The sequence below is a fragment of the Phyllostomus hastatus genome, unplaced genomic scaffold (genome assembly GCF_019186645.2).
Source record: "Phyllostomus hastatus isolate PE091 unplaced genomic scaffold, TTU_PhHast_1.1 phas_contig_58, whole genome shotgun sequence".
Taxonomy (NCBI): Eukaryota; Metazoa; Chordata; class Mammalia; order Chiroptera; family Phyllostomidae; genus Phyllostomus; species Phyllostomus hastatus.
In genome coordinates, this window is record NW_025333916.1 from 17,463,391 (window position 1) to 17,488,042 (window position 24,652).

The following is a 24,652-nucleotide window of genomic DNA, read 5'->3' on the forward strand; positions in this document are numbered from 1 at the left end:
ATTTCCAGAAGAGCAATGTTGACCAAAACATGCTGACATCCTCTCCTGTCTCTGAGGGTATGAGTTATGTGAAGATAAAGGACAAGAAGAAAGAACATGGACTCAGGGAAGGATCAAGAAGGAACAAAGTGCTTGAGGATGTGGGGAAATAGCATTAACTTCATTCTACTCACCAGCACTAGAATAATTCCCTAGGAACCAACCAGGAGATGTCCTCTCGATCAAACGTGGCTCTCCTGGCCCCAGAGTCCTGCCTCCCAGCACCTGCTCGCCATGGAGTCAGAGGCAGGAGGGCCACTCACTGGGGACATGGTGGAGGGCCGGTCTCTGAGGATCTCTGGAGTCCCTCAGCAGGAAGTCTCGTAAACTACAAAATGCTGTGCCATCTCACACGCTAATTTAATCTGGTGTTTGTGGTTACCCTGAGAAGAAGGTGTCCGGGATCTGAGCTGCCCAAAGTCATGACCGGGCAAGGGCTGGATCAAGACCCCAGCTCCTGTGTCCAGCACCTGTATTTCTCATTTCCTTGGACGGCTTTCCCGGGGCCATGGGAGCTTTCAAGGAATGCAACCTGGAGAGGTGGGAGATGGGAATTTATGCTCCCACCCCTGGGGCAGTGCTCAACTAACAGGTGATGGACAGGGGCACTTAAATGCCAGCCTCTGGTTTCCAAAGGTGACCCCAACACAAGTCAGCCCCGGGTGCTCAGAGAGATAATAGCCACTAATAACACAAGCCCTTCACTGGCTCTCCCCCTTCCCCTGTCACTGTCCCCACTTCCTCCTGTGGGCTTCCCGCACTCACCTCCTATGTCAAGAACCAGCACTAAATCTTTATCTTTAGTTCTACTTTTGGAAGAACCCAAACTGAGGCAAATTCTAAAGTTCCCATGGTTGCTGCTGTGGTTATTGTTTTTAATTACACCACATTCCTGTCCCCAAAAGCAATAATACCCACAGGTTGCTGATAACACTTTTAGGGCTTCAAAAAAGTGAAGGTACTGTTTCTGACAAAGCAGCAAGTGATTCCTCCTGTTCCACCAAGAGTCTATCTTGCCATCAGCTGCTCTAATTTCAAAGCAGGCTTTGAAGAGTTCCGTTAATGAAGTTATAGGTCCAGTTTGGATTTTCTAGCTATTGAACAGGTTTTAAAATATATTCCCAAAGTAAGATATTATTTCTTGATTCAAGAGAACAAGTGAATTCATGTTAAAAAAAAAACCCCTATAAATATGATCCAAGTAGTATAGAAAGTAAGAGCAATCATCTCAACATGCATGCTAGATTTATCAACTTTGCACACATATTTTAGGAAGATTTTGAAAGATTTCAATATAATCTAAAAATGACCTAGCACTTTTCCTTTAGTAAAAAGGATATTCCCAGCTTCTGGTAGTTGACTGTAAGTTTGAGCTGAAAGTGTTTCTATTTCAAAACATACACGTGTAAAGTTCTCATGTGGATACTAGCAGCAGCCAACCCGCTGAAGCGTGATGGTTGTGTACCCTGCGGTTGGTCCCGGTCCAGAGGTGCCAGCTGGTAAGACACCGATAACAAGTTCGGACAACATGTTTTGTTTAATAGACTCTATCCATTTATTTAACAAAATGGAAATATCTAATATTTAGCACTTTTCTACATTTAAAATTTCAGGGTTCTATAGCATATATTATTACAAAAGAGTTCATTATCAACTTAGAAGGGTGGAAACACTTTCTCTAGTGATTAGGATTCATCATCCTTTAGTGAAGTGAGGTGACATTTTTCTTCTGGAAAAAGTCCGTGTCTTGTCAGAGGAGAGGCACTACAAGCACAATCCTCCCTCTCCGCTCAGACCTGTCCTTCTGCAGATTTCTTTTACCAACAAAGCAGGTGGAAGTCCATTTCTCTATTTTGGTTCCCAAGTCAGGTCCGAACCCTTTTAATTTAGGGAAAAACTCAAACACGCCTAAACCTCAGGGCGGAGCTTGTTTTTCCATCCTCTTCACTCACATGCTGCCCTAGGAAGACACGGTTTCTTGGTGGTTGTGCTCACGTGTGGATCACCGTGCATGTAGCTGTTATTAGCGTGAGTGTGTGGGAGACGTTTTGAATGATGTATAGCATCCAAGGGAGAGAACAGACCCCTAAAATTCAAATCATTGCTCTTTTGAACTCTGAAAGCTCATGATCACTTGTGCCTCGCAGAATCTGGGGCCTCTATCCCCAGGTGCAAAGTACATTTTCCAGGTTTCTCCAGGGCAAAGGCAGGGTGAACAGCCTCATTAAACCTGTGCCTAACGATGAAGAGCAACTGCCCACTTTCCGCATTTATGAACAGAAGCCTCTGGCTGGTGTGGTCCAGCAGAATACCCACTCGGGTGGGATGCTCAGTCACGTGAACGTCACTCACAATGCCACTGTAGAAAAACGTGTATCTGGAATGAAATGGAACAGAAAATTAAAAACTTCACAAATCTTGAAGGACCATGATAAAGAAGATCACTTGGAGATAATGAATCGTTTCAGTTATTAATTTCCTTCCACAATGAGCTGCAGTAATGTTGTCCCAAGTACTTTAGCCAGATCCCTCCCAGATGCTCTAATGCATAGCTCATTCCAACAGATGAGCATTTTTAATAATTTTGCTCCTTCTACATTAGCAAGTAGTCCCAGAATAACCAACATATGTCTCCCTTGTGATTTTTCTCAACATTCTAATTCTCTCCCAGCTGCCCACATGTTTTAACTGCCACATTCATGGTGTGTCATTCTTTTGAATAAAAGTCCTTTGAGGCTGCCATGTATTTTTAAAAGTACTGCTGGTTTGCCTTTCATAAAATATGTTGATTTTACAGTTTAAAGATTTATAATAACTTGCATAAAGGCTTTTATGAAGTTCAAGACATATTTTGCTATTTTTGCCCTGCTTTGGTCTTTGTATAAGCTCCCCTTCTTCCAAACCAACTTTCTTCTTCATCTTCTCCATGTTTTTGCAGCCTTGCTGCTAATGTGGTTGCCTTTGATTTAGCTCTCCACTTGAAATAAATTTAATTTGACAAGTATTCACATGGGCATATCTGTGTATTCAGCACTTTTCTGGGTCCTCTGGGAGTATGAGGGACCAAAGCCTACTGTTTTTAACCCCCAGGAAGCCTTGCTCTGCTGAATAGGAAGAAGTTGATGATGACTTGAACACTGGCTAGAGCTGAGACTCCAGCTCGGGGCACAGACTGGCAAAGTGTTCACTAAACACATCTAATGAGACTGTTTTGGCTGTGAGAAGACAGGTCCCAGGCCAAATTGGGAAGAAGTTGCTCAACAGAAGTAGCTAAATTGCTCTATGCAAACAAGTGGCACAAATTTGGAGGTTTTGCCTGCCCATCCTAGAAATGGAAGGTGGGGCCCTGAAAGCAGGGGGAAGGAAGAAATGAGATAGGGAGAGGAAAAGGAGAGATGAGGGAAAGTTCTGTGGATGTGGTAGGTCTGAGGGATGGAACCCTAGAATCTGCGTTGGTGACTCTGGTATGGAAAAGAGGTGAAGAACTTTGAAGACCTTGTGATGTCTCTTAAAGGCCCAAAAGCTTAAGTGTTGGTATATCTAGAAAATGGCCAGTTGGCAACTTCATTGCAGAATGAAGCTCATGTGAAAAGGCAAAGGTTTACGGGAATGGGAAGATAAGCAAGACTTAAATGATGATAAAGGAACCTGTAGAGCAGACAAAGGTTGCAGGTGGCAAGGATGGGGACCAGCAGTGCAGGCTGGGGCTCTTACAGGAGGCTTGGGGAGCGGAGGGGCTCATACTCAGCCATGAGAATGGTCAGGCTGCACAGATGGAAAAGAAGAAAAAGGAGATCCAGGAAGTGGGGCAACAGAAACAATGACAAGGTGGCAGAATAAGCCTGTGTATCATGGAGCACATCACCATCCGCCAGACGGGTTTGGAGGGGATATGTGAATGACATTAAGGATATTTCATGGATAGGAAAGTCAGGAGCCAAGAACTAGCCACATGTGGCCACTTAAAATTAATTAAAAGTAAATAAAACTCAAAGTGCTGTTGTTCAGTCCTACTAATCATATGCCAAGTGTTTGGTAGCCACATGTGACACCATTTTTCTATTTTTGCAGAATGTTCTGTTGCGCAGCACTGGTCTAGAGTTCTGAATGCCCAAGTGAGCCATACTCCTACCCTGACACAGAAGGCCCCCGGTGCCCGCAGGCCCAGCCCCAGGCAGCCCCTCCCCACCATGGAGGCCAAGGAGACAAAGACCTTCCTTGAAGACTCGGCTCCACCAGTTCCACAGGGCCTGGAATGGGCCCTGCCCTGCTTCTGCCTCCATTTCCTCATGACTTCAGCAGTTTCTTCTCCAACCTGAACTCTGGCCTAAAACTAAGCCTGTCTGCCCGGGGCCTGATTCATTGTCCAGCTTCTGCCTGTTCCTCCTTGGGACTGCTGGTTCCTAGTCAAACAGGGATCACCCAGAGGCCTGACTCTAGACACTTGTGTGACCCCAGAGCTGCCTGTGCTAGGACCCCCACCATGAGCTGGACACACCCCGGGGGTCTCACTGCTGGCCCAAACTGAGCCCAGCCCCCCTTCAGCCCCCACAGCTCATTGTTGGTTGCCTGGTCACATTCCTTCTGACTTCACCTCTTCTCTGTGATCCCCCCTGGTTCTGATACCACTGTGGATGTTTGTAGATTTTGGGGCAGAAGAGGATGGGACATGATGAAAATGAGGTTTTAGAAATAGTTGCTGGTTGCGACACAGGAGAGCCTGGGGTGGGTGGGGACTAGAAGAAGGGCCCAGGCATGGAGGCTGTGGGCGAGGCTGGTAAGGAGCTGTGCGGCCATGAACTAGGGCAGTGAGGTTAGGAACGGGCTGATTCTCTTTTTCCTCCGACTCTCTTCATTTCTCCTTTCCAGTGTGACTGACATCTTAACGCTTGGATTCTATGCAAGTAGAATCAAGAGCAACAGTGTTTGGTTTAAAATCAGGAAGCCAGAAAAAGTGAAAAACGTAGGAGCGTCTGCTACAGCTGTTTCCTCAGCATCCTAAAGGCCAGGAATGTTCTATTTGAAACATGAAGGCATTTGAGACCTGACCCCTCCGAGCTGTGATCTCACAGGTGGGCATACTCTTTCTCCCGGAATTTACTGAACCTGCCCTGGACCTGAAAGAGCTCAATTCCAAAGTCGTTGAAATGGTTGAACAAGACATAAAATTCTGTTTTGTAGAATCTAGAAATTTGTTGTCAGAGGCTAGTCTTTGGTTTGCATCCTAAAGGGTTCAAGTGTCTAAAGACTTTTTAAAAATAAAATCAATGTTGGTTTCACGTCTAAATCTGATTATAAACTCTAGGTTTGTGTGATTTTTAACTCTGGGCAGGAGCTCAGTCCTTAAGCATTGCATAGTGCTGAGTATCAACTAATCTTAATTACTCTGACTTGAAATGCCACTTTACATAGCTCTTGGAGATGGTGTCCTTATGAACCATGTCAGAGAATCAAACTGCCAAGTAGGATGCAGGAAGAAATACGCAGCCAGAGACTGCAAAATCCCAACCTGTGGGCTTTTGTCTGGGAACTTGCTAGCACTAACGACTTTCTTTTTAAAGCATTACATTTGAATAACATCCCACATTGTATGATACTTTGCAGTTTCAAAGCTCTTCCCTGTACCTGATTTCAAGTGATCCTCATAAGCCCAAAAGGTAGACCAGACATCACTGTCCCCTGACAAGACGGATGAGGCCTGTGCTCCAAGGGTTACCCAGCTTCTGGTAAGTGGCTAATAGGAAGACAGAACCAGGACTAAAAGCAGGCTTCTGGCTTTCAGTCCGTTGCTCCTTCATTCGACCATGCTGTGAGCATATTCAGACCATAACACGGCTGCCCTTAATTCTCAGAGATGGACACAGGTTAATAGTTATTTCACTTCAACCAACTAGACAATACTAATAACACAGACCAGAGGTTTGCAAACTTTTTCTCTAATGGGCCAGGCAGAAAGTATCTTAGGCCATTCAGTCTCTGTTGCAACTAGTCAACTCTGCCATTGTAGTACAGAAGCAGCCATAGATAATATGTAAACAAATGAGCTCGACTGTGTTCCAATGAGTTTATTTACATAAACAGGCAGTGGGTCATATTTGGCCTATGAGCTGCAGTTTGCTAATCCCTGATATAAACCAGGGTGGGGAGGGTAACGGGGATCCACTTCTTCCTCACTCCTGTTGACTTCTCCACCGGGAGGGAGCCCATTTAGCATTCCCCTGTGGAATGTCCCCACTCTCAGATGAGTTTAGAAGGAAACACTGGCCATGCATGGGATGCATGGCCCGACAGCTCCTTCCTATTCCCTCTCTCTTGATTAGGAGCATCCAAAGGAGATATACATCCTTCTCTGCTTCTCCAGGGACCAACTCTGCCTCTATCTATTAATAGTGTTCAATATTAAAAAAAAAAAGAAAGAAACAACCCAAACAACAGGAAACCCCTTGCTCTCAAGTACGAGCCACATTTTCTAAAATTGACTTCCTCAGTAATAAGAATAAAAGCTTAATCTCTATATACCTGCCTTTCTTGTTTTCTTTCTTAGTTGGCTCAGAACTTGGGCAGGGAAGTAGGATGCCATTTATCAGGCCCTTGGAGTTCTCTGCTTAGACATCAACCCATGATACCTTGATGAAGAGGGGAGGAGTAGGGCTCCAGCTTACCTCTGCGGCTCAGAGCAGTGCATGTACCATGAGGTCTCCCCTTGTCCCACTGCACCGGCCTGCACAGCCGAGCTGGAGCAGATGCCGAGTCGATACGCCGGGCAGTCTGTGACTGTGGTTTCCCAGTAATGCTGGCCATAGGCAGGCAGCTCTTCACCCAGCACTGACGGGATTCTGTAGGCAAGGTGAATCAGGACTTGCTAGCCTTTATGTCTTTATGTTTTAGACATTACCGTTCACAAACTCACACACAGTTTAAGCAGGACTCTGTCCTCAGGCACTGCTGGCTTTAACTAAAGACATCCGTTGTTCATTGTGCCCCCAACTTTGACTTGACTGACACAGAATTCCCTAAACTCTCAAAAGGCATTTGACATATTTCCACTGCCATATACAACATGCATATACTGCACATTGCCTCTCTTGAAGAAGCTGGGAACCAGAAAATAACAGGAATAATGCAGGACAAAAAAGAAATGGCACAATCTCTGCCTTTCAAGAGGTTGAGAGAATACAAGGGAAGCAGGTGGGGAGTTCTAAGAACACATGGCTTGCAAAGTCTTCTTACAAAACTTGCCAAAAAGACTCTCCAAACCCTTTTTTTTAACAGCGAGTTCCAGTGCCTGCTGATTTAACTGGGCACAGAGGCCAATGAGGTGCTGCTCTTGGACAGCAAGACGGCTGGCAAGGCTCGCGCAGAGTGCAGTGTGGAAATCAGCCGGGTGTGATGAGGTGATGAGTGTGCTTTTTAAAGGCTTGTGGTCGCCAGTCTTTGGGATTCTGGCCTCTTGGGATTTGTAGTAGGTGCACCTGAAAGGTTGTTGAAAGGTCTCTTTTTGTTCCACCTTAGCTATTTTTGTAAGAGGCACTGGGAAAGGAACTGAAGCACTTTCAATTGCTGATGGGTAACCTTGTTTGCATGAACTGCTCAATGTTGCTTTAAAATGGCTGAGACAGCAAGGAAGCATTTTTAATGTGAGCAACGTTAATTTTCAGTCAGCACTCCTCTCCCCTTTAGTAGAGGAGAAAATGATTAAGGTAATGGAATTGGTTTCACTTTCCATGTCTTCCCCCAACCACAGGTCAGAGAGGTGGCCACCACCAGGCCCTTGCTCTCTGGAGCAAAGCCCGCCTCCCTGACATCTGGGAGATAATTTTTAGGTTAACCAATAAACAAAATTCTATAAGATACAGTACAGTTATCATCAGTTATTATATATGAGCTCTTACCAACCAGTGTATTTCTTTTCTTTTTGATTTTTTGAGAAATTTTAAGAAAGACATAGAAGCCCAATCTATTCAATCTATTTTTTAAATTTTTTTTCTGAATTTACTCATTAGTGTATCTTTTGCATCTGCAGTGTTCTGGGCCCCATGTTAGATTCTGAGGATTCCAAGATGCAGATTCTAGGGTTGCTTCCTGAGGGTTATTCAAAATCGAGGGGCTGACAAATGACTCTATACATGTTCAGATCCTTCACAGATCAAATTAAAGGGCTCCAGGGCCCAGAGAAGGCTTGGCCATTTCCAGGAAGGAGCAGGTAACATCTGAGCTGGGCCAGACACGGGTGAATGGCACTCTGAGAGGAGAACCGTGCGAGTCCCTGTTGTTCAGCTCAGAGCTTCACTGGGAGTGTTTGCCGGCAGCCCGCACCAGCGCCAGCAGTGGCCTGTGTTTCATGCAAGTTAAGGTTTTCAAAAGCCTTTCACGTACTTTCTTCCATTTGACCCTTAAAAATAGCCATGAGTGATTACAGGCAGATTGCAGAGCAGGCTCCCCACTGTGCACTCAGGTTTGAGCGCTAGAGGTGTTGGGGATGGGCAGGAAAGCCTGCATGGGCCAAGCTAGAAACTCCACAAAATGCCACTCTCTTCTATTTCTTTCCAAGTGGACAGATGCAAGATCTGGGTTGCTATTGAAAAACAATAGAAGAATTAACCCGGATTCTTTTTTCCTTAAACCAGAGATAATACCTTAAAACAGCCTATGTTTTAAACAAACCATCTGTGCTTATATTTCCAATAAAAATATTGACACTACCTCTGTCACTTTCCCCTTCCCCATAATGAACCATAATGAAACTGTACAGGTGAGCACACATTTATATTCAGTACCACACATCCAGGCATGTTCATTAAACCAAAACTATGCACAGTGAGGCCACAGTGCAGTGACACACCCTCCAAATGTTCTATTGCAGACTTTCTTCTACTCACTCTGTCAGTCGTCTTCTCTCAGAGAAACTGATCACTGTTCCGTCTGAAGAAATTTGCAGAGCAGGATGAGCTGTTTCTCTCAACAAGCGAAATCTGGTTCCTATTGCGTTTAGAAAATATGATTATAACATCACCACAATGTCAAGCGCTGTCCCATATTTCAGACCTTAATCTGCCCTTCTTCTGACATCAAAACAGCCCATTGTTTTTAGATCCACAGTGAAAATTTCAAAGGCACTAGTGAGCGCCAGTGGCTGGTTACCTCTATTGGTGTGTGCATCCTGAACTAGAACTTGCTGTGCTATGCAAGGTGTGCTCCTTACACTAGAGCACACACCACCTGAACTTGAGTTAGAAATGCAGAATCCCAGGCACCATCCCAGACCTACTGAATCAGAACCTGTATTCTATAAGAACCTCAGGAGATTCATGTGCACGTTAAAGTTTAAAAATGCACTGGGGTGACCTGAAGGCGTGGTTCCAATGGTGGAAGGTACAGGCACCATGTAGCGACTGTAGGGAAAACATTTCTGGGCAGGCAGCCCGCCTGTCTTCTCCTTATAAATATCGGGCAGTCCCTAACTACATCACAAATGAGACACATGCACGAGTTTTTGCTGGTTAAGCACATCACTTAATGTGCTAACTCAATCTTGTGCCATCCTTGGGTTTAGGATAAAATAATGAAATGATTGCCTTTCCAATCCCCAGTTCTTTTCACAATAATTGAGAACAGCCAAACATTTTTGTTGGCATAATCTGGATTATTTTCTCCAAAATGTCACTGAACAGTTTTATCACCTCCCTGTAGTTATTGTTCACCTATTCAATAAACATTAGTTGACACAAACTATGTGGTGTGCATAAACAGAGAAATAAGACAGAAGCTCACAATGCAATAAAATAAGAGTATCCCCAACCCCCACACACTCAAAACATACAAATCATAACACATTGTGGGGCAAACAATAATCATCTGGGGAAATTAAACACACATCAGAGCCCACCCTCAAGTCAATTAGATCAGGATCTCCAGGAGTAGGGCTCTGGCATTGGTATTTTTTAAGCACCCTGACAGACTGCTAGTGGGTAGCTAAGGTTGAGGCCCTTCAAATCAGAAAAATAAAAGAAACATCTTGACCCTTGACCAATCTGGGGTCCTCATGCCGAAAGCCTAGCCCAGCCAGCAGTTTGGGACCTTTAAGAGGTTGCCTTCAAGGATGCCTTCGCTGTGTAGAAAGGAGAAAGTACCTCTGGTAGAAATGAGTGCAGCTTCACTCTGTTCGCTTGTTCCAAATGTATTGATGGCCCTCACGTAGAAGAAGTAATTATCATTGGGCTGGAGGTTAACCTTCAGCTGGAGTCCTTTAATTCCAGAGAAAGATCTAAATACAGAGGGAGAACAGTAATTTTAAACATAATGCAAGGTGTGCTCCTTATACCAGAAGCACACATCACCTAGAAGTGAGTGAGAAATGCAGAATCCCAGGCCCTACCCCAGACCTACTGAATCAGAATCTTTATTTTGATTTTGTTTTTGTTATATATCATGGCCTAGGGCATTTATACAAATAAAGCACACACGTGCTCTTCCATTTGGCCTCCATTTGGAGAGGCTTTGCAGGGAGTTACAAGTTAGTTTTTTACTAATGAAAGAATTCTTGCCCTGGCTGGTGTAGCTCAGTGTATTGAGTGTGGGCTGCAAACCAAAGGGTTGCTGGTTTGATCCCCCGTCAGAGCACATGCCTGGGTTGCAGGCCAGGTCCCCCGTGGGGGCCATGTGAGAGGCAACTGCACATTGATGTTTCTTTCCTTCTCTTTCTTCCTCCCTTCCCCTCTCTCTAAAAATAAATAAATAAAATCTTAAAAAAAAAAAAAAAAGAATTCCTAACCCAAGTAAAAACAGTCCTGTTCCTGGGAGAAGGTGGCAGCCAATGAAAACAGCAACACAGTGGCTTTCAAGTTCATTCTCAGGAGAGGGTTTTGTAAACATCTGTTTGCTTTGTTGTTTTTGCATTTCTTTCTGTTTGTTTTATTGTTTGTGAACATACCACAAAAGCTTCAGAATCAAGGAGTTGCCACTACTCATTCATAGATTTTTTTCAAGGTTATTTCTACTTCTGTTGATTTATTTCACTTATCACTACCTACCTTAGACAATAACATGAAGAATCGGGAAAAAGAAAAAAAGTAATTGACTCAGAACACAAATTAATTTAGAAGTTTTTAAAACCATGAAATCTTTATAGAATAACAAGCTTCCTACCCTCTCCCCTCTATTTCTAAAAGTACAAAAACTACAATGTGTTCCTCAGAAAGAAGGGGGAGGGGAGAGGAGCAGCCTGGGTCTATTTATGTATCTGCTCTTTAGTGCCCATGTCTGGGAAAGGTCAGTGAGTGTACACCCCTCCAATGTTATTGGTTGTTATTTTAGAACATACCATCTGACCAGAACCTGGGGGAGCATGCTATCTTTAGATGTGCTGAGAATGGGTCCGTGCAACTGAGCCACATGTCCACTGACAACTAATTACACTTCAGTTAATTAAAGAAAAATGTGTCCTGAAATTGAGAATTTAATTCTCACTATTATCTAGAATATCATTCTGGGGTAAATGTATGGTTTATTTAATTTAAATTGATGGCTGAAGAGAGTTTTAAATGTATATTATTTATAGTAAGCAGTAAAATTACTGTCTCAATAAGCACACTGGGGTCTGAACTGAATTTCAGACTTCATTCACTCATTAAATAAATATTTATTGATTGCTTATCATGTGCACAGCCCTGTCTCTGCCTGAGGGTAAGTTAAGTAAATAAGGAAATTTCATCTCTAGAAACTAGATAGAACTTACTGACTTCATTTTGAAACGATGCAGTTGTTAAATGCCAAGGATGCTGTTTTGGGGGTATTTCCTCTTAAGTTTTATGAAGTTTGTCAAGGAGGAAATTCCACATATGGAATCAACTGCATGCTATGTTTACGAAGGTATATAAGCCAATACAGGGTCAGATCCTTCTTTCGGTGCCTGCACAGGTCATGCAGACTTCACAAACACGCACAGTGACCTCACTGAGACTATGAAACAGAAGCACCAGGCCTTTAAGTGAAAGTATGTGGTAGTGTTTTATTGTTTTTAAGTTGCCATCATATGATCAAGAACCAAGAACAAAGCAAAAATGCTTAGCTATAAATGGTTCATTTCCATGACTATTTATTTTTTGTGTGATCTCACTTAAATGTCACAAAAGCCTTCGTGTCAGCTGTCCCTCCTTTTTATCCAAATGAAAACTTCAAAAAATTTTGAAATTTAAAAACTGAAGAGTGACACCGTCCCATAGATGATATACATATATATTTTTTAATTTCAAAAACAAAAATTTGTCAAAATTGCAACTGAATCCACATGACTTATAATGAGCCTGCAGTTCGCAGAATTCAAATTCACAGAATATTCAAACTGAGGTAAGTGATTAGACAGCTAATGAAACCACAGCAAACTGTTGGTACTTAGTAAGAAGGGATGTTAGCCTTATCGTGATCTGACTGTTAGAAGCCTAGAGCCAATAGTAACATTCAAAACACAACAAGAAATGTGACTCAAACAGTCTCACTTGGCATCATAGGTGTGGGATTTGCCTACATGTGCCACAGTGCAGTGGAGGAGAGCTTTATGCGTGTAGTTTCCAGGAACTCAAGGGCAAGGAAGGGTCCAGAAGCCCTGCCTCATCAGCAAATCAGCCGATCTCTGGCAGAGAGTAAGCACACTGTGGCGCAGTCACGGAGCCCTGAGCCCCGCAGGCCTTCAGAGGACGCCCACCCTGCCCATCCCTCCACTGGCAGCACAAAGGACATTTGTTAAACTCCAATGTTGTAAAGAAGGCAGAAACAACTTAAAGGAGACCCACCATTTCCTCAGAAGTCTGAAGGGCAACCATGTGAATGAGACTGATCACCTCTGGGTTTTTGTTTGTTTGGTTTTTGTTGTTTTTGTTTTGTTTTTCAGAGGGCAAATGAGTGGAAGCCACTAGGAGGCTGATATCTGTTCAATATAATGAACACCCTTCTAGCTTGAGCCCTTTCATTCTTTAGTTTTCACAAGGAATGATCGAAAAGTTTGCCAGATGCTATAAAGTAAAATAAAGTTAGTGCCCTGATGCTTAATGAGAAAATACGAAAAGTATTCCCATTAATTAAGTCAAAGGGACAGACATGAGGTTAAAAAGTTGGGAGATAGGAGGTAAAATTGTTACTATTTGCAGATGATATGACTTTATTTAGAAAACATAAGAAAATTAGCTGAAAAACTCTTACATAATAAGAAAATTCATTAAGATGGCTAGGTGTGAAACTAATATAAAAAATCAAAAGCCTTCATATACAAATAACCAAACAAAGATAAAACAAGAAAAAAGAGCTGAAAAACCCTTACATAATAAGAAAACTCAGTAAGATGGCTAGGTGTGAAACTAATATACATAAGAAATGAAAGGCTTTCATACAGCCCTGACCGGTGTGGCTCAGTTGGTTGGGTATCCTCCTGCAAAGTAAAAGGTCAATTCCTGGTCAGGGCACATGCCTGGGTTGGGGGTTTAGTCTGCAGTCGGGGTGTGTGCCGAAGGTAACTGATCAATGTATTTCTTTCACATCAATGTTTCTCTCCCTCTCTCCCTCCCTTCCCCTGTCTCTAAAAATAAATAAATAAAATCTTTTTAAAAAAGCCTTCATCTACAAACAGCTAAATAAAGATATAACAAAAGAGAGACCTTATTTAAATAGTGGCACCACAAAGACCCCCTAATAGCCAAAACAATCTTAAGAAAGTAGAACAAAGTTAAATGTATCACACACCCTGATTTCAAACTATACCACAAAGCTATAGTAGTCAAAACAGTATGGCAGGGAGCACAGGGTACCTGCAGGCCTCTCCTCATGGCTCCACCTGGAGGGCTGTGCCAGACTGGTGCCATGAAAGAGCAGCAGGAGCAGAAAGCACTATTCCACCAGGAGTTGGACACGGAAGCAATGAGCTTATGTCATGTGATTGGCCCCCTCCCCAGGCCTCAGCACTCAGTCGCAGAACCCCCATGTCCCCTCATAGTTGAGCCTGAGTGATCCCCAGTTTCTCCCCTGCCCTCTCCCTCCACCCTATTTTCCTGCCCTAGTTGCCAGAGCTACTTCAGCAATGGAGCCACCATCCTACCTCGGGCTTGAGGCATCCAACCCCCACCCCAGAAATGTGGATCCCACCTGTGAGGAAGACTGTCTCCAAGAGCACCCCAAAACTAGTAGGTGGCAGGCAGTGTGCCCCTCTCATCTCAGGTGGCTGGTACATGAGGGGAAGGACAAAATGGGTATCTTGGAACATCCAGATGGCACAGTTTTGAAACAACTAAAGCCACCTCTAAAGGGCCCAAGAGAGCTAGAATTCTATAATATGGTTTATGCTGCTGATTGTACTGATGGTGTTCTTTTATAACTATGAAAATATTTGCCAAAATATTACAGCATCTGGTCACCTCCCAGTGCACCAAATGATATATACATAAAACTAGATGAGATGACCCATAAATTTAATGAGCCCCATATAATGGATGTGAAGATAGGGTGAAAGCACTATGATCCTTTTCCCTCATCTGAGAAGTTTCAGCAACAGGTCAACAAATGCCCACTAATGGAGGAGATCGGGTTCTTGGTGCTTGGCATGAGGGTTTATCACACTCATGCTGATCGCTATAAGACACAAAATCAGCACTATGGTAGAAGCTTAACAAAAGAAACTCTAAAGAGTGGAGTTTCCAGTTTTTTTTCATAATGGATTCTGCTTAAGAAAAGATGCTGTTGCTTCCAGTATTCAAAATATTGAGAGTATTCTGCAGTGGTTTGAAAGCCAGAAGCAGTTTAACTTTTATGCAAGTTCATTACTATTTGTTTATGAAGGTTCACCTCAGCCAACTACTACAAAATCAAATGACAGAACTTTGGCAGAAAAGTTTTTGTCCAAAGAACAACTCTCAGACACATATGCACTAGAGTATAATAATAACTTTCAAGTGTTAAGTTCCACAGCGAATGGAAAAATAGAGGCTTCAGTAGGCCAAAGCTTGTCCAAGATGTATGCTCGTCACAGAAAATGTATTCAAAAAAGTATCACAATCAGATGTCATTGAAAGTTGAAAATATAGCCCTGGCTAGTATGGCTCAGTGGATTGAATGCTAGCCTGTGAACCAAAGGTTCTATTCCCAGTCAGGGCACATGCCTGGGTTGCAGGCCAGGTCCCCAGTTAGGGGCATGCGAGAGGCAACCATACATTGATATTTCTCTTCCTCTCTTTCCCCCTCCCTTCCCCTCTCTCTAAAAATAAATTTAAAAAATCTTCTTTAAAAACCTAAAAATATAGAGCAAGAGAATGGGAGGCAAAGAAAATGGGTGGCATAGTAACTGCCCTTGAAGAGGAGCATTGAGTAGGTAAAGTATAGGTAGAATGGGGACTTAATTTTCACTGCATTCCCTTTTGTATCTTTTAAATTTTTACCATATATATACATTATCTATTCAAAACTAATTAAAAGTAATTCATTTTTAGAGCTATATTACAAAGCTCATGAGTTTAGGAATTGATTGATTATGTTTGCAGAATGCACATTAATTTGAACTTTGTAAAGTAGCTTCTATAAAAATTTGATAATTTAACAAGTAACCATCATCAAAATTAAAAGAGAACTAACTGTATGGGAGAACAGATTGGCCAATGATACCTTGGACAAGGGTTTAATCTCCAAAACATGTAAAGAACTCATATCACTCAATACCAGGAAGACAAACAAACCAATGAAAAAATGGGCAAAGGACCTGAATAGATACTTCTCCAAGGAGGACATACAGAGGGCCCAGAGACATATGAAAAGATGCTCAGTGTCACTAATCATCAGAGAGATGCAAATTAAAACCACAATGAGATATCACCTCATACTGGTCAGAATGACCATCATTAACAAATCAACAAACAACAAGTGCTGGTGAGGATGCGGGAGAAAAGGGAACACTAGTGCACTGTTGGTGGGAATGCAGACTGGTGCAGCTGCTGTGGAAAACAGTATGGAGTTTCCTCAAAAAACTGAAAATGAAACTGTCTGTTGACCTAAAGATTACACTGCTGGGAATATACCCTAAGAATCCCAAAACACCAATTCAAAGAACTTATGCACCCCTATGTTTATAGTAGTGTTATTTACAATAGTCAAGTGCTAGAAACTGCCTAAGTTCCCATCAGTAGATGAGTGGATCAAAAACTGTGGTACATTTATACAATGGAGTACTACAAAGCAGAAAGAAAGAAGGTACTCCTACATTTTGTGACAGCATGGATGGAACTGGAAAATATTATGTTAAGTGAAATAAGCCAGTTGGTGGAAGACAAATACCATATGATCTCACTTATATGAGGAATCAAATGAACAAAATAAACTAACAAGCAAAATAGAACCAGAGACATGGAAACATGGAACAGACTGACAGCTGTAAGGGTTGGGAGGGATGGTGGAAAGAAGGGGAAGGGACTAGTCAAAGAACATGTATGAATGACCCATGAACATGGACAATGGTGTGGGACTGACTGTAAGAGTGGGGGTGGGCTGGGCAGGAGGGCAAAGGGGGATATTGGGACAACTGTAACAGAATAACAATAAAAACCCAAATAACTCATGTGGAATGGAAGGAAGGCATGTGCATGTGCTCAAGGTAACCTGGAGGGCTAATAAGTACGGGGAATGGCTGTTCTCTGCACCTGGATCTACGCATGTTGTCTCCCGGAGGAGGGGGGCAGCGTGTGTACAAACGATATGGAGGAACTCAGCACTGTGACTCCTGGAAGCAGCCTAGGAGGGAGCTGTCACTGCATTGCACAACAGATGGCTACGTAAAAGTTGTTTTCAAAAAACACAGTGGGCTCTTCCTGGCACTCCTGTTGACAACACCAACATTCAGCCAGTTGATCAACCCATTCAATATGAATTGTGAACAGAGCACACTGCTGGGGCCTATGGGGACCAGCTAGTAAAGGAGTGTTTCCCAAACCTGCCTGAGAACATTAAACCTTCTGAATCAAAATCTCTTAAGAGAGGCCTGTGAATCTAAATGTTAACAAGCACATCCTCATTAGATTGATCAGTTAGGTTTGAGAAACATAATGATAAGAAGTGTGGGGTAAAAAGGGGTGGGAGGGTGAAGCAGGAAAAAGAAGAAAAATCCATGAGAACATAAAACAACATTAAATACAAAAACAACTAACTAAATAGTTCTAGCTGTTGGAGGCCATTTATAAAATCTTAACTAATTATACATATGCAACTTTTTGTTTAAGATGAAAATTTTTGGTTAAATTAGGAGTAGGAAGAAAATTATATATTGGTTCTCATTTTTTTAAAAACTTGGCAAATAAAAACATTTGAACAGGACTATTTTTCTTCTGATATACGAGGATGTTATGAGACTCACTGTTAACTAAACATCACCATTAGTTCATAATAGTGCAGAAACCTGGCGTGAGGGCTGGACGCGGCCGACACAGGATTCGGGTCTCCTATAATCAGAGTTCTCGCAAAAGCAAAGTGAGCCAAGGCCTCCAGCAGAAGGATCCTGGATTTCTGTTTTCTCTGTAGTACCCTTCACAGCCTCAATGGATCATTTATGTTTCAGACAGAGAATCCTAGAAGCCTAGTAACATTCATTTCTCTGGAAGCGCTAATCTCTCCTTTACCACTTCAAGGCCACCCATGTGGACCATTACTTGAGGTCCCATAGAACTTGCCTGTACAGAATGGTGATTTAATATTATACATTCAGGTCCCACTTATAAAAATGGTTATATAGGGAAAGTTTTTTGTGAAACTGCTCTTAAAGACAATTACTATTATCTTGTTCAATCGCCCTTATATAAATGTCTGTATGAAAAATTCATCTTAGAGCTGAATGTCAAGAAATATAATTGTCTCTCTTAGTGAAATGTTGTGCTTCCTTTTTAAAAAGAGACAAGTTATGTAATCTCTTTCTTTCTCACTTGTGCTCTCTCCCCCTCTTGCTTTCTCCCCCTCTCTCCTGTTTTCATCTTAGCTGCCAGGAAGTACAGATTTAAATTTTATGTTCCATTGAGGTACTGTTCTTAACCCATGCTTTCTGATACAATCTCCTCACCCCTGCATTATCTGGCTCTTGTTCTTACAGGATTGTTTTTAATGGTTCTAGTACATCTGGGTCTTTTACTGGAATACTTCTGGAAATTGACAGAACACAAGTTAGAAGTAAAGGAACAGGTTGGTTTCCATTGACTGGGGTTTTACTATATAACCAGGAGCTCTATAGGATTTTAAGTAATCAAAGTTAAATCAGATTTGTTTGGGAAGATTTAGGAAAAGCTGAATGCCAAGAATGCTGGGGGTGGAGAGGACTCATCTTCCTATTAGTCACTCTCCCAAGGGCTCCTTGCAGAGGGATGTTACAACCTGGGTCAGGAAACCAGCGCTACATAAAGGTGAGCTCTTAGTTCACAGTCACTTAATGAATTTTGGCTCAATCACGTCAGTGACCCTCCTGTCACCCTGTGAAGCAAGCCTGCGGTGGGAATACTGCCTCCTTTACCCACAGGTTGCAAGAAAGGTCAAATCATTTGGGGTTGACCATTGGTCACCACCTAATCAGCTTAGTAAAAAGTTGTTGTTGTTTAAGAAATGCTGGGATTTTTCATCTCATTCAAGCACTAAGTTCATTAGGAAACTTGTCCTTATTTGTCCTTATTACATAGATGGAGCAGCAGGTGTCCCTAGCTGGAACACCCAACTGTGACAAACAAGTCTGTTTCTGCCCCACCACACATGGTTCCCAAAGCTGGAAGCAGGAGAAGTGTGAGCTCACAGGCCCAGCACCCAGAGTTCAGCACCCCTTAACCTAAGGGTCTCCCTGCCCACGGCCTTGGTCAGGGCTGGGGAGCAGGAGGTCCACTACCAACTAACTCTGTGGCATACTGAGTCTCACAGATTTGTCATTCAGTGCACAGCTTCTCTCTGTGCAGCCCACACAGCTAATCCCTGTACTATATTTCTCTCAGTTTTCCCTCCTCCACCCACAGTTCTGCTGACTTCTCTCCACACAGGAGAGACAGAACAGCTGAGGAAACAGCCAAGTGGTGGAAAAATTTTGAAAGTGTTTTGAGCCCACCCAACCTGAGGAGAGCATTCAAAGAAAAACAGGAAAGGGTGAGTAGGAGCTCCCTCAGCCCCCGCACACAAGCCAGGGATTGTCACTCCCGCCCACCCTCAATCCCTGCAGGGGCAGACTGCTGCGATGAGCTACTGGTGCCCACACAACGAAATATGCAAATGTGTCTTCTGTGAGGATTATGGAATGGGGGCAATTGCTTGGATATTTCAGACACTGCGTCATAGAACTTGGGGGCGCAATAGGCTCATTTCACTCAAACACCCACCACAAGAATTGAACCAGCACTTTTGGCCTTAAATCAGAATATCCTAGAGGCCATCATACTGAGAGAACAAACACAGGTCTGTGTTGCTCTGTGTGTGTGCACATGTGCATGTTGTCATATTACTCAGCCTTTTCGTTTCCTTTCAACTTCTCTTCCTACTCCAGACCAGAGCTTTCAAGGCTGCCTGTCTTTTCAGGGACTGGGTGTGAGAAAGAAATGTGAAGTCATTTAGTTCTGAGTTCTATTTAGTTCTCTCTCTCTTTCTCTTCTTTGCTAGAGATTCCAGCCAGTTAAATGACTTGGAGTTGGCAAGCACAAAAAATTAGCTAAGCTCACCATTCATCTGTTCATTCATTAAACAGACGTTTGTTGAATATCTACACAGATAAGGTCCCAGCCCTCACCTACTCAAACTGAGTTACATCCAAAAGAAGTCATCTTTGATCCTCTTACTTCCCTGCAATGGCCTCCAGATTAATTTTTGGATCTGGTTTAGCATAGAGTTTTTGCCTAGAACCTAGAACCTGTGTAAGGGCTATGCACCCAATGGATAAACAGGAGTATAAGTGTCCTTCAGTATCAGTGACCCTTGAAAAGGTTTATAGCCTATAGATTAGACTAGTTGTCTCCTAGTTAAGTAGCCAAGCATAAAAATTAGCTCATTCACCATTCTTCTTCACTTTGTTGGCACAGTTTCCACCCACCCCCACCCCCCATTTTGAATAAGAGACTATTTTCAAAGCTGGTTTAACTTTCTTTGTTCGTGCCAGTATTACGGATACAATGCTAATTGATATTTACCCATTTAGGTAACATATATTTATTGAGTAGCTACACTATGCCAGACACTGTCCCAGGCATGGAGGTTGCAACTTTACATAATGATTCTTTCACAAAGACAAGTGAGTGGGATCAGACAACCTTTGGCTTGCTGTTCTTTCCAAACACACAAAAAAACTTTAATTATGCACTTCTGGGCAGAAAACCAAAGTAAAGAATGTGGTTCTAATAGAAGGGAAAAGTACGGACGGATTGTTTGCTTCTATTGACTAGCGGTGATCAAGTTTTGAGGTTCTTTATTTATCAGTTCTATCGTCTGACTAACTGTCTACAGCTGGTGTCTTAGAGGCTGAGCAATATAGATTATAGTTAATGTTTTCTAGTGTTTTTGAACCATCAGCACTGTAAGGAATGTTTTAAAGTAGTTGTTAGAACCAGATGGTCAAAAGACCTAAGACACATGGCTGCTCCCAAAGAGCAGAACTTTCCTTCCCTCCTGAACTCTTAAGTTGGAGAAACAGAAGAAATACCACAGAGTTTGGCAGCCCTGGGACTCTGAGGTTAAGGATGAATTATTTCAGTCTGTTGATGCCCACCTGGGGTATAAGGCCTTGCGGTTTCTTTACTGGTGAGGGATGACCCTGATGTGGTCCAAGAGCAATAAGACTTAGCAAATGAGCAAGGTGGTGATTTGTGGCCAACAAAATTTTGCTTGCTTCAGAACCGTATCTATTGTCAGGCCAGCAAAGATCCAGAGGCTGGAGAGTCATCCCTGGGCTGTGGATTGGACATACCATCTCACCTCCTGGCACTGACAGGCCTTTTTGCACCTAATTGGAAAACAGCTCCATCTCCAACACAGCTCCAAACTGTCAACAAGGCTCTGCATGTGGAATATCCCTTAATTTCTAAACTTTCTGGATGATATCCATTCAATAATAAAGGATGCTTGTATTGTTCCATAACTACTATAAACTTCTGCTTATCCAGCCTCTCAGATGCTCTTCTTTAATGAGAAAAATAAAAACCACTGGCAAAATCTCAAATACAATAAACTAATGACAAGCCCTATGTTTTAATAAGCTCCATTTCTGTCTTAATGAAACTAGTGGATGGCCCTTCTCCCCCTACAAATGGAACAGTCACTTGTTTCTTTGGCTTTGACAGAAGGGTTTGTTTGGAATGCATTGTTCATTGTTGCTATCAAATAGACTTTTGTTTTTGATTTGAGGATCCCAGAATGATCAGAGAAAGGAAACCATTAATCAAAGGGGTTTACATCTATGTTTTCCATGTGACAAAAGAAGCTAAGGATACATGATAGCTCCCAGTTGTCTGGCTGTTGAGGTATGCTCACTCAGCCTGCATGAGGACACAACTTTTACAACTAGTGGAAAGAATAAGACAGGTCTAAGTTTGAATCCTGACTCCAAACTCTCACTCTATCATTTAATACCATGGTCAAATTATTTATCCTTCCTGAGTCTCATTTAATGGAGATCATTTCTTTCCTCCTAGGATTACTGAGAGGGTTAAACGAGATTTAGCACAGCTCCTGGCATGCAGAAGGCCCTCAGTGTATGCCACTTCCCCTCCCACCCGCCTTTCCCTCCTCCCTGTAGCCACATTTATGAGATTACATCACAGTTCCCTCAGTGACACGGCTGCTAGGTCTCAGAGTTTCCAGATTTCTGCTGATTTAAGAATCCAACTGTGCTGATATTATTTATGCAAATGTCAGCTGGGGACTGATGCCATAACAAGGATGAGTCACCTCAGAACACTCCTCAGAGAGAACGGGAGTTTCCTCATTTATGGTGAAGGATGGTGGGAGAGCCTGCCCTGGGATTCAGGGGCTCCGACACGATGTTCTCATGGCATCAGAAGGTTTTTGTAGGAAGGTCTAGGACTCCTCTAAGCCACATTAAATAGAGGTTAGCAGCTTGGACTTTGAAATCTAACAAAGCAGCATTTGAATCCCGATTGCCCACTCACTAGCTCAGTAGCCTCTCAAAGCATCTGTTTCCTGTCAGAGTTCTTCTGAGGATTAAATAAGGCAACATACATAAGGCATCTAGGACATTGACTTGGCACAGAGTAAATGCTTAATAAAAGTCAGTTATAATCTCGCTGTGTGTGTCTCTGTCTCCCCCACTCTCCTCCTCCTTTTCTTTCCACCCTCTCCTTCTCTGCCTCCTCTCAGCTCTTTGCTGAGTATTGAAGCTTGCCTCACAGCAACTGGCGCATTAAGAGATGTGCATCTACTCCTTTCTCACTTCTGCTGAACTGCCTACATCCTACCCATTCACACCCCACTCAACATTAATTCATCCTTTGATCATTATCTAGTGAAGCCTGTCTTCACACTTGAAAGAAACTATAATTATTGCTCAGTTGTATGAAACCTCATATCGTCACTAAATAAATAGTTGTTGATTGATCATGAAAATAAAAGCTTAATAATATACTTCATTGAAAAGCTGTCTAATTTCATACCATTATTTCTAAGTTCCATAACATACCACAATAGTTTATCGCAGTAAATTTGGTTTTTAAAAAAGCTAAATATGTCTCTATCAAAATAAGAATATTAAAAATAATGATCTGAACATGAAGTTGTCTTACTGCCGTGGAATAGAGGTTAAGAAAACACAGCTCCAGTAAATGAATTAACATTTACCAAATTTTGGCTTCATAATTCTAGTGAGAAATCTTTACATTTCTTTTTTCCTGCAAAAATCTCTAGATCCTTCATGCCCTTGGAGAGGCAGGTATGTCTCTGTGATTAAATATGTAATTAGCTCCTTTAGTATTAGCAATATATTATGGAGACATTCAAATTTACATTTATACATTACCAGTACACATTTACATTGTATACAAGCTCACCATTAGGTTCCTGAGTTAGGTGGTACCTATTCTGATATAGCTAAAATAATTATACTAAAATGAGCATAAAATACACATAAATCCTGTCTCATAACTCAAGTTAAAAATATCTCAAAGAATGTTTTCTTATTAAAATTCACATACATTTTTCTTACAAGGGAGTTATTATTCTGCATTGTACCATGTATATCATTATAAACTTGGAGTTCATTGACAGAGCTGCAAATCAAGTCAATTTCATTAGCTCAGCAGGACTTCAGGAAGCTTTTCTCCCTCTGCGAACATAAGCTCAGAGGTTAGCTTTGGGCCCTGAGCTGGGTTCCTGGTCCCTCAGGAACCCAGGGGGTTCCTCTCTGTGAAAAGGTGGGGTCTTCTCATGGAGAAGCATCCTTACCTGAGGCCCTCGCCCTCCGGCGAGTGCTGTTTGCAGTACTCTAGAGTATAGGTCTCAGTGGCCTCCGGGTTGGCAGACTGCCATCGGATGGTGGCCGTGTTCCAACACACGGTACAGTCCTCGACACGGATCACAGGGGTGGAGGGTGCTGTAGACAGAGAACCAAGTCAACTGTGGAGCAATCAATGCCAGTTCTGCTTCCCTGGAAGCTGGGAAGAAAGCTTTGGTATGATTGTATTTTATTTTTTGATGAAAAAATACATTTTGGGTTAAAAGCCCCAAAGGTATAAAAATATACATAGTGAAAAATCTCACTCCCACTTTGCCCTCCACAGTGCCCAGTTTTCATCCATCCCCCAAACAATTCCAATATTAGCTTCTTATAAATGTTACCCAAGTTTCTCTAGACTTATATAGGCAAATAAAAATAAAGACAAATGCCCCCTTCCCTGTACCCAAAAGGTAGCCATAATCTTGCTTTCAGCGAGTGCTTGATAAATGTTTTAAAGGCAAGAAGAAAAGACAGAAGAGTAGGAGTAAGTCATTTATTTCCCTGAGGTGGTTACGCTTACCTTAAAGGCAATTTGAACTAGGTTTATGCTAATGATTGCTTCAGCCTCTGGTGGAAAGACTCCATCATGGGAATGCTTTCTCAGCTAATACTATCGTTGAAAACCCTTTTTGAGGCTCCAAGCACCCATATGACAAAGCCCGAGCTTCTAATCCATTTCTTTTTTTAATATATTTTATTGATTATGCTATTACAGTTGTCCCATCTCCCCTCCTTTATTCCCCTCCACCCTGCACACACCCTCCCACCCACATTCCCCCCCCTTTAGTTCATGTCCATGGGTCATAAGTTCGTGAGCTTCTACATTTCCCATACTATTCTTGCCCTCCCCCTGTCTATTTTCTACCTACTGTCAATGCTACTTATTCTCTGTACCTTTTCCCCCTCTCTCCTCCTCCTACTCCCCTGTTGATAAATCTCCATGTGATCTCCATTTCTGCGGTTCTGTTCCCATTCTAGTTGTTTGCTTAGTTTGCTTTTGTTTTAGGTGTGGTTGTTAATAACTGTGAGTTTGATGTCTTTTTACTGTTCATATTTTTTATCTTCTTTTCCTTAGATAAGTCCCTTTAACATTTCATATAATAAGGGCTTGGTGATGATGAACTCCTTTCACTTGAC

At 42.4% G+C, this 24,652-nt stretch overlaps 1 protein-coding gene across 1 annotated transcript in view; it reads right to left on the reverse strand.

Annotated features, from left to right (window-relative positions):
- Positions 1 to 1,570: 1,570 nt before the first annotated feature.
- The window catches only part of CMYA5 (cardiomyopathy associated 5), a 94,230-nt gene continuing 71,148 nt past the window's right edge, over positions 1,571 to 24,652 (reverse strand). Inside the window, exons 9-13 of the mRNA XM_045847710.1 lie at positions 23,464 to 23,611; positions 10,170 to 10,303; positions 8,919 to 9,018; positions 6,702 to 6,875; positions 1,571 to 2,416 (exon numbers count right to left, since the gene is read on the reverse strand). Coding sequence (XP_045703666.1) covers positions 2,170 to 2,416; positions 6,702 to 6,875; positions 8,919 to 9,018; positions 10,170 to 10,303; positions 23,464 to 23,611 — 803 coding nt within the window. The 3' untranslated portion in view covers positions 1,571 to 2,169. The remainder of the gene's footprint in view (positions 2,417 to 6,701; positions 6,876 to 8,918; positions 9,019 to 10,169; positions 10,304 to 23,463; positions 23,612 to 24,652) is intronic.